Below are 15,879 nucleotides of genomic sequence, written 5' to 3'. Positions count from 1 at the left end.
AATACCCCTTTAAGCCTTGCTGTATTATAGAAAAAATTGGATTAAAATTAAAAGTCTGCATAAAAACTCAAAATTGAAAATTTCACCTCCATTTTCCATTATCTCTTGTGGGACACCTAAAGGGATAACATAGTTTGTAAAACCAGTTTTAAGTAATTTGAAGGGTGCAGTTTCAAAAATGGGGTCATTTACTGGTGGTTTCTATTATGTAAGGACCTCAAATTGACTTCAGAACTGAATTGGTCCTTGAAAAAGTCAGTTTTGAAAATTTTATATAAAAGTTGAAAAATTGCTTCTTAAAGGGTTTCTGTCACCCCACAAAACAAATTTTTTTTTTTTTGGATAGTTATATTCCTTATAGCGCGATATAGGAGAATATAATAGTCTTACTTACTTTCATGCGGCCGATTCTTTAGAAAACGAAGTTTTATAATATGCAAATCAGGGCTCTACCAGCAAGTAGGGCCCCCTCCTCTTGTTGATTGACAGGGCCAGCCGTGATCTCCTCCTCCGGCCGGCCCTGTCAGTATTTCAAAAATCGCGCGCCTCTGGTCATTCGGCGCAGGCGCTCTGAGATGAGGAGGCTCGTCTCCTCAGCACTCCCTCAGTGCGCCTGCGCCGATGACATCACCGAAAGAGAAGACGTCATCGGCGCAGGCGCACTGAGGGAGTGCTGAGGAGGCGGATCCATTGTAACAATGCCTAAAACGGAAAGGAAAGGACCGCATCCTATCCGCAAAAAAAAAATGGAATGGGCACGGAAACAAACAACGTTCATGTGCATGTAGCCTTAGTAATAATATTAGTAAGACAGTTCAAAGAGAGAACATTATAGGTGAAACTCGAAAAATTTGAATATCGTGCAAAGTTCATTTATTTCAGTAATGTAACTTAAAAGGTGAAACTAACATATGAAATAGACTCATTACATGCAAAGCGAGATATTTCAAGCCTTTATTTGTTATAATTTGGATGATTATGGCTTACAGCTTATGAAACACCAAAGTCACAATTTTGAGGTTCCCTTGGCTCAGGGGGTATGGTATAATTAGCTGACTAGAGTGGGACACTTTGAGCCTAGAATATTGAACTTTTTCACAAAACTCTAATTTTAAGTTGTAATTAATGGAACTCCTTTTAAGTTGCATTATTGAAATAAATGAACTTTTGCACGATATTATAATTTTTCAAGTTTCACCTGTATAAAAGAATTGTAAGGATGAAAAAGATAATTGAGAAGATGTGAGCCTTATTCTAAAAATGAGCACTAGTGGTATTAATAAATAGTGACCACTAGATAGCAGCATAATGCACAATTCTAGCAATGTATTCAGTTTTCTTATAAAGTATTTTAGCCTTAGGCTTGCAGTCTATAAAATAAGTGGCGAGAGCAGTGAAGTCTTAGTCAGCATTCTGTCAGCCTATTTATTTAGAAGCACTGGTTGAATTCATTGTATATTTTCACCTGTTTTATAATTCATACAGGCTAGTCGTAATTCTGCACATGTACCACTAGATGGCAGTGCGACACTTTATAATGTGCTCATAAGAGTTGTAAAGTGCCGGCTTCCTATTAGATAGAGGGTCACGTGACCAGGAACAGTATCAGGATGTGCTGTGTCCTCCGGTGCAGTGTTCTTTGTACCTGCTCCGGCTACACCACCATGTCCCGCTCTGCAGTCACCAGAGAAGCAGTGGTCGGCATAGGTGTACTTGGGGTCACCTTCGCTGCGGGTGTCTACATTGGTGAGTGCATCTCAGAGCTTTTATCCTGCCATGCAGCAGTGAGTCATTAATTTAGAAATCATAAATGAATTCAAAACAAAACCAGTGTAAATATTCTGTAGTCATACCCCCCAAGTCTGGACGTCAGAAAGATACAGGAGAATTATTCACATTTTCCCACGCCAAAATGCCATATCTCACAGAATGGCACTCAGCCCCCATAGTAGAAGCAGTCACTGCTGCCACCCACCCCTAGCAGGGCAGACTCTGGAGGGAAGCAATACTTGCTCACCACCAGGGGCGGAATGGCCATTTCCTAGTGGGCTGATGCCCGAAGGCCCACCTGAGTCTTCCTCATGGCCGGCCAGTGGAAGTTTTTGGGGATGTATTTTGTGCTGTTGGCAGTATTTTGTGGTATTTGGCTCTGTTGGGGTGGTATAATGTGCCACAATATGGTATTGCTGGCCCTGCCTTCCATCTATTTGGACCCGACTACAAAACGGCGCCACTTTTGGGTATTTTTTTCCAGGGCCACTTTAAGTTCCCAGTCAGCCCCTGATCACCACTGCTGGGTTCTGGTTCCGTCTGTTCAGTGCGCTCTAGTTCCTTGCTTGTCAACTGCCAGTGGACGTGGGTCACGTGTGCCACTGAAGTCAATGACTGACCATAGCAGAGGCGTGTCCCACGAAGTGCGGTATCCAGTGATGTGCTGCTTGGGAGACATGTCACTTCTGTGGATAGTCATTGACTGCAGCGGCACACATAACCTCCATCCACTAGCTGTGCACATAAGATACCAGGTGGAGAAGGACCAGTGTGATGTCACAGTGTAAGGAGGCAGAGCTCCTGTGTTGCATGTGTGGAGGAGGTTCTCAAATACTAGGAGTGTTAGTTCTTTCCTTATACTCATTCCCTAATAACAGATAATAACATCCTAGAAATGCAGTTCTCTCCTCTTTTACCCCTCCACATATAATGTCAACTGGTGTCCCATAATAACAGCCTGGATATGTTGATGTTTTCTTATCACTATTATGATGTTCCGCAGCATCTCAAGTGTTTATTAGGCTTTGTTCAGATCTGCGCTAGTGACTTCTGATGTTCTCCCCTGTCACAGGAGCACAACAACAAAAATCACGGTGGTGCTGGATCTGGCACATCACAGACGACAACATCTAACTGCACTGATATTTGATGGGGATCCATCATGGAGCCTGGCAGGCTGCAAAATTTTGTCCAGCCTTTCTTATGATCGGCAACAGGGGCCCCTAACACAGATGTGATAAAAGCCTTGTGTTCTGTAGAATCAGATGTACTACAGCAGCTGAGGTGTGTATTATGATGTTCCGCTGTAGCTGAGATGTGTATTATGATGTTCCGCTGTAGCTGAGGTGTGTATTATGATGTTCCGCTGTAATGAGATGTGTATTATGATGTTCTGCTGTAGCTGAGGTGTGTATTATGATGTTCTGCAGCAGCTGAGATGTGTATTATGATGTTCCGCTGTAGCTGAGGTGTGTATTATGATGTTCTGCTGTAGCTGAGGTGTGTATTATGATGTTCTGCAGCAGCTGAGATGTGTATTATGATGTTCCACTGTAGCTGAGGTGTGTATTATGGTGTTGCGCTGTAGCTGAGGTGTGTATTATGGTGTTGCGCTGTAGCTGAGGTGTGTATTATGATGTTCTGCAGCAGCTGAGATGTGTATTATGATGTTCCGCTGTAGCTGAGGTGTGTATTATGATGTTCTGCTGTAGCTGAGGTGTGTATTATGATGTTCTGCAGCAGCTGAGATGTGTATTATGATGTTCCACTGTAGCTGAGGTGTGTATTATGATGTTCCGCTGTAGCTGAGGTGTGTATTATGATGTTCTGCAGCAGCTGAGATGTGTATTATGATGTTCCACTGTAGCTGAGGTGTGTATTATGATGTTCCACTGCAGATGAGATGTGTATTATGATGTTCCGCTGTAGCTGAGGTGTGTATTATGATGTTCCGCTGTAGCTGAGATGTGTATTATGATGTTCCGCTGTAGCTGAGATGTGTATTATGATGTTCCGCTGTAGCTGAGGTGTGTATTATGATGTTCCGCTGTAGCTGAGGTGTGTATTATGATGTTCTGCAGCAGCGGAGATGTGTATTATGATGTTCCGCTGTAGCTGAGATGTGTATTATGATGTTCCGCTGCAGATGAGATGTGTATTATGATGTTCCGCTGTAGCTGAGGTGTGTATTATGATGTTCCACTGTAGCTGAGGTGTGTATTATGATGTTCCACTGCAGATGAGGTGTGTATTATGATATTCCGCTGTAGCTGAGGTGTGTATTATGATGTTCCGCTGTAGCTGAGGTGTGTATTATGATGTTCCGCTGTAGCTGAGGTGTGTATTATGATGTTCCGCTGTAGCTGAGGTGTGTATTATGATGATCCGCTGTAGCTGAGGTATGTATTATGATGATCCGCTGTAGCTGAGGTGTGTATTATGATGATCCGCTGTAGCTGAGGTGTGTATTATGATGATCCGCTGTAGCTGAGGTGTGTATTATGATGTTCCGCTGTAGCTGAGATGTGTATTATGATGATCCGCTGTAGCTGAGATGTGTATTATGATGATCCGCTGTAGCTGAGGTGTGTATTATGATGATCCGCTGTAGCTGAGGTGTGTATTATGATGATCCGCTGTAGCTGAGTTGTGTATTATGATGATCAGCTGTAGCTGAGATGTGTATTATGATGATCCGCTGTAGCTGAGGTGTGTATTATGATGATCCGCTGTAGCTGAGGTGTGTATTATGATGATCCGCTGTAGCTGAGGTGTGTATTATGATGTTCCGCTGTAGCTGAGGTGTGTATTATGATGTTCCGCTGTAGCTGAGATGTGTATTATGATGATCCGCTGTAGCTGAGGTGTGTATTATGATGTTCCGCTGTAGCTGAGTTGTGTATTATGATGATCCGCTGTAGCTGAGGTGTGTATTATGATGATCCGCTGTAGCTGAGGTGTGTATTATGATGATCCGCTGTAGCTGAGGTGTGTATTATGATGTTCCGCTGTAGCTGAGATGTGTATTATGATGATCCGCTGTAGCTGAGATGTGTATTATGATGATCCGCTGTAGCTGAGGTGTGTATTATGATGATCCGCTGTAGCTGAGGTGTGTATTATGATGATCCGCTGTAGCTGAGTTGTGTATTATGATGATCAGCTGTAGCTGAGATGTGTATTATGATGATCCGCTGTAGCTGAGGTGTGTATTATGATGTTCCGCTGAAGCTGAGGTGTATATTATGATGATCCGCTGTAGCTGAGGTGTGTATTATGATGATCCGCTGTAGCTGAGGTGTGTATTATGATGATCCGCTGTAGCTGAGGTGTGTATTATGATGTTCCGCTGTAGCTGAGGTGTGTATTATGATGTTCCGCTGTAGCTGAGATGTGTATTATGATGATCCGCTGTAGCTGAGGTGTGTATTATGATGTTCCGCTGTAGCTGAGTTGTGTATTATGATGATCCGCTGTAGCTGAGGTGTGTATTATGATGATCCGCTGTAGCTGAGGTGTGTATTATGATGTTCCGCTGTAGCTGAGGTGTGTATTATGACGTTCCGCTGTAGCTGAGGTGTGTATTATGATGTTTCGCTGTAGCTGAGATGTGTATTATAATGTTCCGCTGTAGCTGAGATGTGTATTATGATGTTCCGCTGAAGCTGAGGTGTATATTATGATGATCCGCTGTAGTTGAGGTGTGTATTATGATGATCCGCTGTAGCTGAGGTGTGTATTATGATGTTCCGCTGTAGCTGAGATGTGTATTATAATGTTCCGCTGTAGCTGAGATGTGTATTATGATGTTCCGCTGAAGCTGAGGTGTGTATTATGGTGTTGCACTGTAGCTTAGATGTGTATTATGATGTTCTGCAGCAGCGGAGATGTGTATTATGATGTTCCGCTGTAGTTGAGATGTGTATTATGATGTTCTGCAGCAGCTGAGATGTGTATTATGATGTTCCGCTGTAGCTGAGATGTGTATTATGGTGTTGCGCTGTAGCTGAGATGTGTATTATGATGTTCTGCAGCAGCTGAGATATGTATTATGATGTTCCGCTGTAGCTGAGGTGTGTATTATGATGTTCCGCTGTAGCTGAGATGTGTATTATAATGTTCCGCTGTAGCTGAGATGTGTATTATGATGTTCCGCTGAAGCTGAGATGTGTATTATGGTGTTGCACTGTAGCTTAGATGTGTATTATGATGTTCTGCAGCAGCGGAGATGTGTATTATGATGTTCCGCTGTAGTTGAGATGTGTATTATGATGTTCTGCAGCAGCTGAGATGTGTATTATGATCCGCTGTAGCTGAGATGTGTATTATGATGTTCCGCTGTAGCTGAGATGTGTATTATAATGTTCCGCTGTAGCTGAGATGTGTATTATGATGTTCCGCTGAAGCTGAGATGTGTATTATGGTGTTGCACTGTAGCTGAGGTGTGTATTATGATGTTCCGCTGTAGCTGAGATGTGTATTATAATGTTCCGCTGTAGCTGAGATGTGTATTATAATGTTCCGCTGTAGCTGAGATGTGTATTATGATGTTCCGCTGAAGCTGAGATATGTATTATGATGTTCCGCTGTAGCTGAGGTGTGTATTATGATGTTCCGCTGTAGCTGAGATGTGTATTATAATGTTCCGCTGTAGCTGAGATGTGTATTATGATGTTCCGCTGAAGCTGAGATGTGTATTATGGTGTTCCGCTGAAGCTGAGATGTGTATTATGGTGTTGCACTGTAGCTGAGGTGTGTATTATGATGTTCTGCAGCAGCGGAGATGTGTATTATGATGTTCCGCTGTAGTTGAGATGTGTATTATGATGTTCTGCAGCAGCTGAGATGTGTATTATGATCCGCTGTAGCTGAGATGTGTATTATGGTGTTGCGCTGTAGCTGAGATGTGTATTATGATGTTCTGCAGCAGCTGAGATATGTATTATGATGTTCCGCTGTAGCTGAGGTGTGTATTATGCGGTTTGCAGCTTAGATGTGTATAATGAGGATCTGCAGCAGATGTGATGTATATTATGATGTTCTGCAGTAATTGAAGTATGTATTGTGAGGTTCTGCAGCAGTTTGGATGTATACTATGAAGTTCTGCAGCAGCTGATTTTGCCCCAATGCAAAATCTTTAACAGGTCCTCAAGGTACTATTATAATACTGGTGTCTTGTAAGGCTACTTTCACACTCGCGTTTGGTGCTGATCCGTCATGGATCTGCACAGATGGATCCGTTCAGATAATGCAAACGTCTGCATCCGTTTGTATTATCTGTAACATAGCCAAGACGGATCTGTCTTGAACACCGTTGAAAGTCAATGGAGGACGGATCAGTTTTCTCTTGTGCCAGATTGTGTCATAGAAAACGGATCTGTTTGGCTCAGTTTCGTCAGATGGACACCAAAACGCTGCAGTCAGCGTTTCTGTGTCTGCCTCCACAGCGGAATGGAGACGGAACGGAGGCAAACTGATGCATTCTGAGCGGATCCTTTTCCATTCAGAATGCATTAGGTCAAAACTGATCCGTTTTGGACCGCTTGTGAGAGCCCTGAACGGATCTCACAAACTGAAATCCAAAACACGAGTGTGAAAGTAGCCTTATATGGCAGAGGAGTCTTTGGACTATCAGGCCCAGATGCAACCACTACCTCTTAACCCCCTATAGCTATGCCACTGGTCAAAGAGAATCTGCGGTCTTTGGGATAACTTTTCATGGCAGTCTGGGGTGGAGGGTAAAGAAGAAAGTGAACACCAGTCAGAGAAACATCGGTGGTGGGTGACTGGATTAAATACTTTAGTATTCCGTGTCTGTGCCTTGTAAAATGTTTTAAAATATATTTTATTAGCAAGTAAGGCAGTGTTTAATTAATTCTACAAAGGGGGTGCCATTTACTTAATCTGTCTAGGGCACCAAAATACCTTGTCCTGGCTCTATGTTCCGATTTCAGCTGTATCTGCGTTCTGTTGACGCAGATGTAGTTGAATGTAGGGCTGAAACGATTACTCAATTGAATCGAGTAATTCGACACAAAAAATACTCGATGCAAATTTTTTACATCGAGGACTCGTTTGTGTCATGTGACCACGGAGCGGGACTGAAGCACTTTCTATTGCACCGTTCTGTGGTCACCTGCCGGCCCGTGCTCTGTGTAATGAAACATCGTCAGGTCATAGTGCACGTAAGCGCGCACTATGACCCGACGCTGTGTGATGTCAGGACGACAGTGCAGCGCGCAGAGAAGATGAAGGAGCTGTGGAGCTGTGCTACTACAGGAGAGGTAAGTACTGGCACTGGGGACATGGCTAGGAGGGGGAGCTTGTGGCACTGGGGGGGCAAGCTTGTGGCACTGGGGGGTCTAGCTTGTGGCACTGGGGGGGCAAGCTAGTGGCACTGGGGGGGGCAAGCTGGGGACACTGAGGGGGCAGCTTATGGCACTGGGGGGAGCCTGGTGGCACTGGCATGGCAGCTGGTGGCACTGGGATTGCAGCTGATGGCACTTAGGGGGCAGCTGATGGCATTTGGGGCTGAAAAACGTTCTTTTAATTAGTTTTTTGTTATTAGAGTACTCGATTAATCATTGGATCGAGGACTCGTTTGTGTCATGTGACCACGGAGCGGGAGTGAAGCACTTGCTATTACTCACCGTTCTGTGGTCACCTGCCAGCCTGTGCTCTGTATCCTGACACATCGTCAGGTCATAGTGCACATAAGCGCGCACTATGACCCGGCGCTGTGTGACGTCAGGACGACAGTGCAGCGCGCAGAGAAGATAATGAGATGTGGAGCAGTGCCCCTACAGGAGAGGTAAGTACTGGCGCTGGGGACATGGCTATGAGGGGGAGATGATGGCACTGGGGGGCAACTGGGTGGGCAAGCTGGTGGCACTGGGGGGCAAGCTGGTGGCACTGGGGGGCAAGCTGGTGACACTGAGGGGGCAGCTGATGGCACTGGGGGGAGACTGATGGCACTGGGTGGCAGCTGATGGCACTGAGAGGGGAGCCGATAGCACTGGGGGGGCAGCCGATGGCACTGGGGGGGCAGCTGATGGCACTAGGGGGGCAGCTGATGGCACTAGGGGGGCAGCTGATGGCACTAGGGGGGCAGCTGATGGCACTGGGGGGACAGTTGATGGCACTGGGGGGGAAGCTGATGGCACTGAGGGGGCTGATGAGTTTTTATAAAGAAAAACGTTCTTTTAATTAGTTTTTTGTTATTAGAGTACTCGATTAATCATTAGGTAATCGATTACAAAAATAGTCGATAACTGCAGCCCTAGTTGAATGGTATAGTGGAGCCGGGCGCCATCCCTGCTGGGGAGAGCAGCAGGTGTAATATGGTAATGCCATTGCACCTGCCGGACTGAGCATGAAACTAGAGAGCATGCAGGCCAAGGATCATTCCCCATATCTGGGGAATCAGCCTGGGTGCTTTCAGAAGCCACTATGACGTCACTATGTCACACCTGCTGCTGGGGAGAGCATGATCTTCATTCAGCATGAGAATGGCACTAGGTGAGTAATACTTTTTTATTTTATTAACCATAAGGGGACAGTGCTTCTCTTGAGAATATAGGTGGTGGCATTCTCTTTTGTGAAACTACAACTCCCATCATGCCTATATACCTGTTCAGGCCATATTGGCACCTGTAGTGTCACAATTTACATACTTATAGGGCAAGGGTTAACTTAATATATCCAAAGTCTATTCGCTCTAACACTTTGAAGTTGTGGAAGACTTTGGTTAATTAATTCGGTATTCAGTTCTATGTCTTTAAAAACATTACAAATTAGTAATCTGAAGTCGGATTTGGTACCTCTTTTAGTGAACTAGCCATCACCAACTTCTCAGGCAGAGAGCTCCATAGTCTCACTGCTCTTACCGTAAAGAATTATTTTCTATGTTTGTGTATAAACCTTCTTTCCTCCAGACGCAGAGGATGTCCCCTTGTCACAGTCCTGGGGATAAATAGATGATGGGAGAGATCTCTGTACTGACCCCTGATATATTTATACTAGGGCTGCACGATATATCGCAAAAATAATCGAATCGTGATAAACGGCAAATGCGATATGGCGATTTCGCCGACCCTAAAAAATGCCGCGATTATATATGAAGGGGCCCCTATTGATAAAATGTCCTCTGTCCTATTGATAAAATGGCCAGCCTCTGTACTTACTTTCACGATGAATGCACTGCAGCGAGCGGGAGCGAGCGAGGCGGCCGGCCGGCGCGTGACTGACGTCACTTAGTCACGCTCCTGCTTCCTGAATTAAGTGGGAGGAGCGTGACAGTGACGTCAGTCACGCGCCGGCCGGCTTGCTCGCTGCCGCTCTCTGCAGTGCATTCATAGTGAAAGTACAGAGGCTGGCCATTTTATGAATAGGAGAGTTATGTGCGCAGTTAAGGACACATGAGGGGACACATAGGGCCATGAGGGGGACCAGCATAAGATGCTATATGTGTGTCATAGCACACATCCCCTATAACAGTGCCATCCACAGGTCCCCCATAAGTGTCCTCCGCAGATCCCCCATAACAGTGTCCTCCACAGATCCCCCATAAGTGTCCTCCACAGATCCCCCACATAACAGCGTCATCCACAGATTCCCCACATAACGGCGCCATCCACAGATCCCCCACATAACGGCGCCATCCACAGATCCCCCACATAACGGCGCCATCCACAGATCCCCCACATAACAGCGTCATCCACAGATCCCCCACATAACAGCGTCATCCACAGATCCCCCACATAACGGCGCCATCCACAGATCCCCCACATAACGGCGCCATCCACAGATCCCCCACATAACTGCGCCATCCACAGATCCCCCACATAACGGCGCCATCCACAGATCCCCCACATAATGGCGCCATCCACAGATCCCCCACATAATGGCGCCATCCACAGATCCCCCACATAACGGCGCCATCCACAGATCCCCCACATAACGGCGCCATCCACAGATCCCCCACATAACGGCGCCATCCACAGATCCCCCACATAACTATGTCATACCCAGCCGCGTCAGCGGCTCATATGGGAAAATCCAAGCAAATAGACCTCTAGCACAATTCCCTTAAAATATCGCATCGCATATCGTTATCGCAATTTTTAGGGCCCTAATCGCAATCGCACAAAATTCCCATATTGTGCAGCCCTAATTTATACATAGTTATTAGAACTCCCCTCAGTTGTCTTTTTTCTGAAGTGAATAACCCTAATTTTGATAATCTTTCTGGGTATTGTAGTCCACCCATTCCAGTTATTACTTTATTTGCCCTTCTTTGAACCCTCTCCAGCTCTGCTATGTCTGCCTTGTTCACAGGAGCCTGGAACTGTACACAGTACTCCATGTATGGTCTGAGTAGTGATTTGTAAAGTGGCAGGACTATGTTCTCATCACAGGCATCTATGCCCCTTTTGATGCAACCCATTATCTTATTGGCCTTGGCAGCAGCTGCCTGACACTGGTTTCTGTAGCTTAGTTTGCTGTTCACTAAAATTCCATGTCAGTGTTAGGCCTCATGCACACGACCGTTGTGTGCATCCGTGGCCGTTGTGCCGTTTTCCGGAAAATGCACCGTTTTGCAGCCGAGACCGTGATCCGTGTATCCTGTCCGTCAAAAAAATATGACCTGTCCTATTTTTTTGACGGACAACGGTTCACGGACCCATTCAAGTCAATGGGTCCGTGAAAGAACACGGATGCACACAAGATTGGCATCCGTGGCCGTAGGTTACTTTTTATACAGACGGATCCGAAGATCCGTCTGCATAAAAGCTTTTTCATAGCTGAGTTTTCACTTCGTGAAAACTCAGAACCGACAGTATATTCTAACACAGAGGCGTCCCCATGGTGATGGGGACGCTTCAGGTTAGAATATACCATCGGATTGGAGAAAACTCCGATCCTATGGTATATTAACTCCTGACTTTACATTGAAAGTAAATGGGGGACGGATCCGTTTGAAATTGCACCATATTGTGTCAACGTCAAACGGATCCGTCCCCATTGACTTGCATTGTAATTCAGGACGGATCCGTTTGGCTCCGCACGGCCAGGCGGACACCAAAACGACTTTTTTTTCATGTCCGTGGATCCTCCAAAAATCAAGGAAGACCCACGGACGAAAAAAACGGTCACTGATCACGGAAAAACGGAACCCGTTTTTGCGGACCGCAAAAAAATACGGTCGTGTGCATGAGGCCTTATCCAGTGTTTTACCATGTAGTATGTACGGGTGACTTGCATTATTCCTTCTGATGTGCATAACCATACATTTGTCAGTGTTAGGGCTTGTTCACACGAACGTAAAGTGCTCCGTGCCCATGCTGTGGACCGCAAATTGCGGTCCGCAATGCATGGGCACTGACCGTGGGCCAGCCACATGCGAATCGCGGACCTATTCATTTGAATGGGGTCCTCGATCCGTCGGTTCCGCAAAAAGATAGAGCAAGTTCTATCTTTTTGGAGTGCAGAGGCACGGAACGGAACCCCACGGAAGCACTCTGTAGTGCTTCCGTGGGGTACCATTCCGTGCTTCTGTTCTGTACCGTATCCAGATTTACGGACCCATTCAAGTAAATGGGTCCTCATCCGTGATGCGGAATGCACACGGCCAGTGCCCCGTGTATTGCGGACCCGCCGTATGCGGGCCGCAATATGGCAACAAAGGGGCAAAAGCCCCTTGTGAATGAGCCCTTAGACCTCATCTGCCACTTCTCTGCCCAAGCCTCCAATCTATCCAGATCCATCTGTATCCAACAAAGTAGCAGCAGAACTATATGCTAATTCCTCAGACCACGGGCAAGGCAGTCATCAATAATTGTAGTTCTCCAAAAAAGAGGCAGCACTCCAGTGTAAAAAGTGAAAAAGACCCGCTTTATTTCCCCTCTGCAACGTTTCAACTGCTCATTGCAGTCTTTATCAAGCAGATCCATCTGTAGCAATATACTGTCATCTTCCATGTTAATTAGTTTACACAGTTTAGTGTAATCTGCAGAAATTTTTATTTTACTGTGCAAGCCTTCTACAAGATCATTAATAAATATATTGAAGAGAATAGGGCCTAATATTGACCCCTGTGGTACTCCGCTAGTGACAGTGACCCAATCTGAGTGTGTACCATTAATAACCACCCTCTGTTTTCTATCATTGAGCCAGTTACTTACCCACATACAGACATTTTCCCCTAGTCCAAGCATTCTCATTTTATATACTAAACTTTCATGCAGTACAGTGTCAAATATACCTCCTCATAGAAACTGATTACACTAGTTTTGATCCCTCAGAAAGCCATGCTGATATGGTGTTATTTGCTTATTTTCATAGAGGTACTTCGAGATGGCATCTTTTAGAAAACCTTCAAACAGTTTACCCACGACAGATGTTAAACTTACCGGCCTATAGTTTCCGGGCTCTGTTTTTGGACCCTTTTTGAATATTGGCACCACATTTGCTATGGGCCAATCCTATGGAATACTCCCTGTCAGTATAGAGTCCTTAACCCCTTCATGACTGCCAATACCCCGTGCAGATAGCATGTATATGTCACTGCCTGCCCTGTGAGAGATCTGAGAAGATCGGCTAGACTTGCAGCACATGAGTCTATCTGACAGGTCTTTCTGTGTTTCCTTTCTGTTTTTTGTTGTGGGCAGGATCCCACCTCTCCACAGGTTCTGCTCGTTACCTGTTTAAGAGGCTCTCTTTAACCACCTCAGCCCCCAGTGCTTAAACACCCTGAAAGACCAGGCCACTTTTTACACTTCTGACCTACACTAATTTGACCGTTTATTGCTCGGTCATGCAACTTACCACCCAAATGAATTTTACCTCCTTTTCTTCTCACTAATAGAGCTTTCATTTGGTGGTATTTCATTGCTGCTGACATTTTTACTTTTTTTGTTATTAATCGAAATTTAACGATTTTTTTGCAAAAAAATGACATTTTTCACTTTCAGTTGTAAAATTTTGCAAAATAAACGAGATCCATATATAAATTTTGCTCTAAATTTATTGTTCTACATGTCTTTGATAAAAAAAAATGTTTGGGTAAAAAAAAAATGGTTTGGGTAAAAGTTATAGCGTTTACAAACTATAGTACAAAAATGTGAATTTCCGCTTTTTGAAGCAGCTCTGACTTTCTGAGCACCTGTCATGTTTCCTGAGGTTCTACAATGGCCAGACAGTACAAACACCCCACAAATGACCCCATTTCGGAAAGTAGACACCCTAAGGTATTCGCTGATGGGCATAGTGAGTTCATAGAACTTTTTATTTTTTGTCACAAGTTAGCGGAAAATGATGATTTTTTATTTATTTATTTTTTTCCTTACAAAGTCTCATATTCCACTAACTTGTGACAAAAAATAAAAAGTTCTATGAACTCACTATGCCCATCACGAAATACCTTGGGGTCTCTTCTTTCCAAAATGGGGTCACTTGTGGGGTAGTTATACTGCCCTGGCATTCTAGGGGCCCAAATGTGTGGTAAGGAGTTTGAAATCAAATTCTGTAAAAAATGACCAGTGAAATCCGAAAGGTGCTCTTTGGAATATGGGCCCCTTTGCCCACCTAGGCTGCAAAAAAGTGTCACACATCTGGTATCTCTGTATTCAGGAGAAGTTGAGGAATGTGTTTTGGGGTGTCTTTTTACATATACCCATGCTGGGTGAGATAAATATCTTGGTCAAATGCCAACTTTGTATAAAAAAATGGGAAAAGTTGTCTTTTGCCAAGATATTTCTCTCACCCAGCATGGGTATATGTAAAATGACACCCCAAAACACATTCCCCAACTTCTCCTGAGTACGGAGATACCAGATGTGTGACACTTTTTTGCAGCCTAGGTGGGCAAAGGGGCCCATATTCCAAAGAGCACCTTTCGGATTTCACTGGTCATTTTTTACAGAATTTGATTTCAAACTCCTTACCACACATTTGGGCCCCTAGAATGCCAGGGCAGTATAACTACCCCACAAGTGACCCCATTTTGGAAAGAAGAGACCCCAAGGTATTCGCTGATGGGCATAGTGAGTTCATGGAAGTTTTTATTTTTTGTCACAAGTTAGTGGAATATGAGACTTTGTATGAAAAAAAAAAAAAAAATCATCATTTTCCACTAACTTGTGACAAAAAATTAAAAATTCTAGGAACTCGCCATGCCCCTCACGGAATACCTTGGGGTGTCTTCTTTCCAAAATGGGGTCACTTGTGGGGTAGTTATACTGCCCTGGCATTTTCCAGGGGCCCTAATGTGTGGTAAGTAGGTAAATGACCTGTGAAATCCGAAAGGTGCTCTTTGGAATATGGGCCCCTTTGCCCACCTAGGCTGCAAAAAAGTGTCACACATGTGGTATCTCCGTATTCAGGAGACGTTGGGGAATGTGTTTTGGGGTGTCATTTTACATATACCCATGCTGGGTGAGAGAAATATCTTGGCAAAAGACAACTTTTCCCATTTTTTTATACAAAGTTGGCATTTGACCAAGATATTTATCTCACCCAGCATGGGTATATGTAAAATGACACCCCAAAACACATTCCCCAACTTCTCCTGAGTACGGCGATACCAGATGTGTGACACTTTTTTGCAGCCTAGATGCGCAAAGGTGCCCAAATTCCTTTTAGGAGGGTATTTTTAGACATTTGGATACCAGACTTCTTCTCACGCTTTGGGGCCCCTAGAATGCCAGGGCAGTATAAATACCCCACATGTGACCCCATTTTGGAAAGAAGACACCCCAAGGTATTCAATGAGGGGCATGGCGAGTTCATAGAAATTTTTTTTTTTGGCACAAGTTAGCGGAAATTGATATTTTTTATTTTTTTCTCACAAAGTCTCCCTTTCCGCTAACTTGGGACAAAAATTTCAATCTTTCATGGACTCAATATGCCCCTCACGGAATACCTGGGGGTGTCTTCTTTCCGAAATGGGGTCACATGTGGGGTATTTATACTGCCCTGGCATTCTAGGGGCCCTAAAGCGTGAGAAGAAGTCTGGAATATAAATGTCTAAAAATTTTTACGCATTTGGATTCCGTGAGGGGTATGGTGAGTTCATGTGAGATTTTATTTTTTGACACAAGTTAGTGGAAT

The 15,879-nt window shown here is 44.6% G+C and overlaps 1 protein-coding gene across 2 annotated transcripts in view; it reads left to right on the top strand.

Moving 5' to 3' along the window:
* Nucleotides 1–1,604: 1,604 nt before the first annotated feature.
* COMTD1 (catechol-O-methyltransferase domain containing 1) overlaps nucleotides 1,605–15,879 on the top strand; it is a 172,211-nt gene continuing 157,936 nt past the window's right edge. The window contains exons 1-3 of one of the 2 annotated variants that reach the window (XM_040435745.1): nucleotides 1,605–1,746; nucleotides 2,843–3,054; nucleotides 3,984–4,014. Coding sequence is in view for 1 of the 2 variants with exons in the window: in XM_040435744.1 (XP_040291678.1) it covers nucleotides 1,611–1,746 (136 nt within the window). In the remaining variant the exon portion in view is untranslated. The remainder of the gene's footprint in view (nucleotides 1,747–2,842; nucleotides 3,055–3,983; nucleotides 4,015–15,879) is intronic. The other variant, XM_040435744.1, reaches the window with a different exon arrangement.

This window comes from Bufo bufo, chromosome 6 (genome assembly GCF_905171765.1).
Source record: "Bufo bufo chromosome 6, aBufBuf1.1, whole genome shotgun sequence".
Taxonomy (NCBI): domain Eukaryota; kingdom Metazoa; phylum Chordata; class Amphibia; order Anura; family Bufonidae; genus Bufo; species Bufo bufo.
The sequence above is the reverse complement of the archived record's forward strand: the minus strand, read 5'-3'. Positions and strand labels throughout refer to the sequence as shown.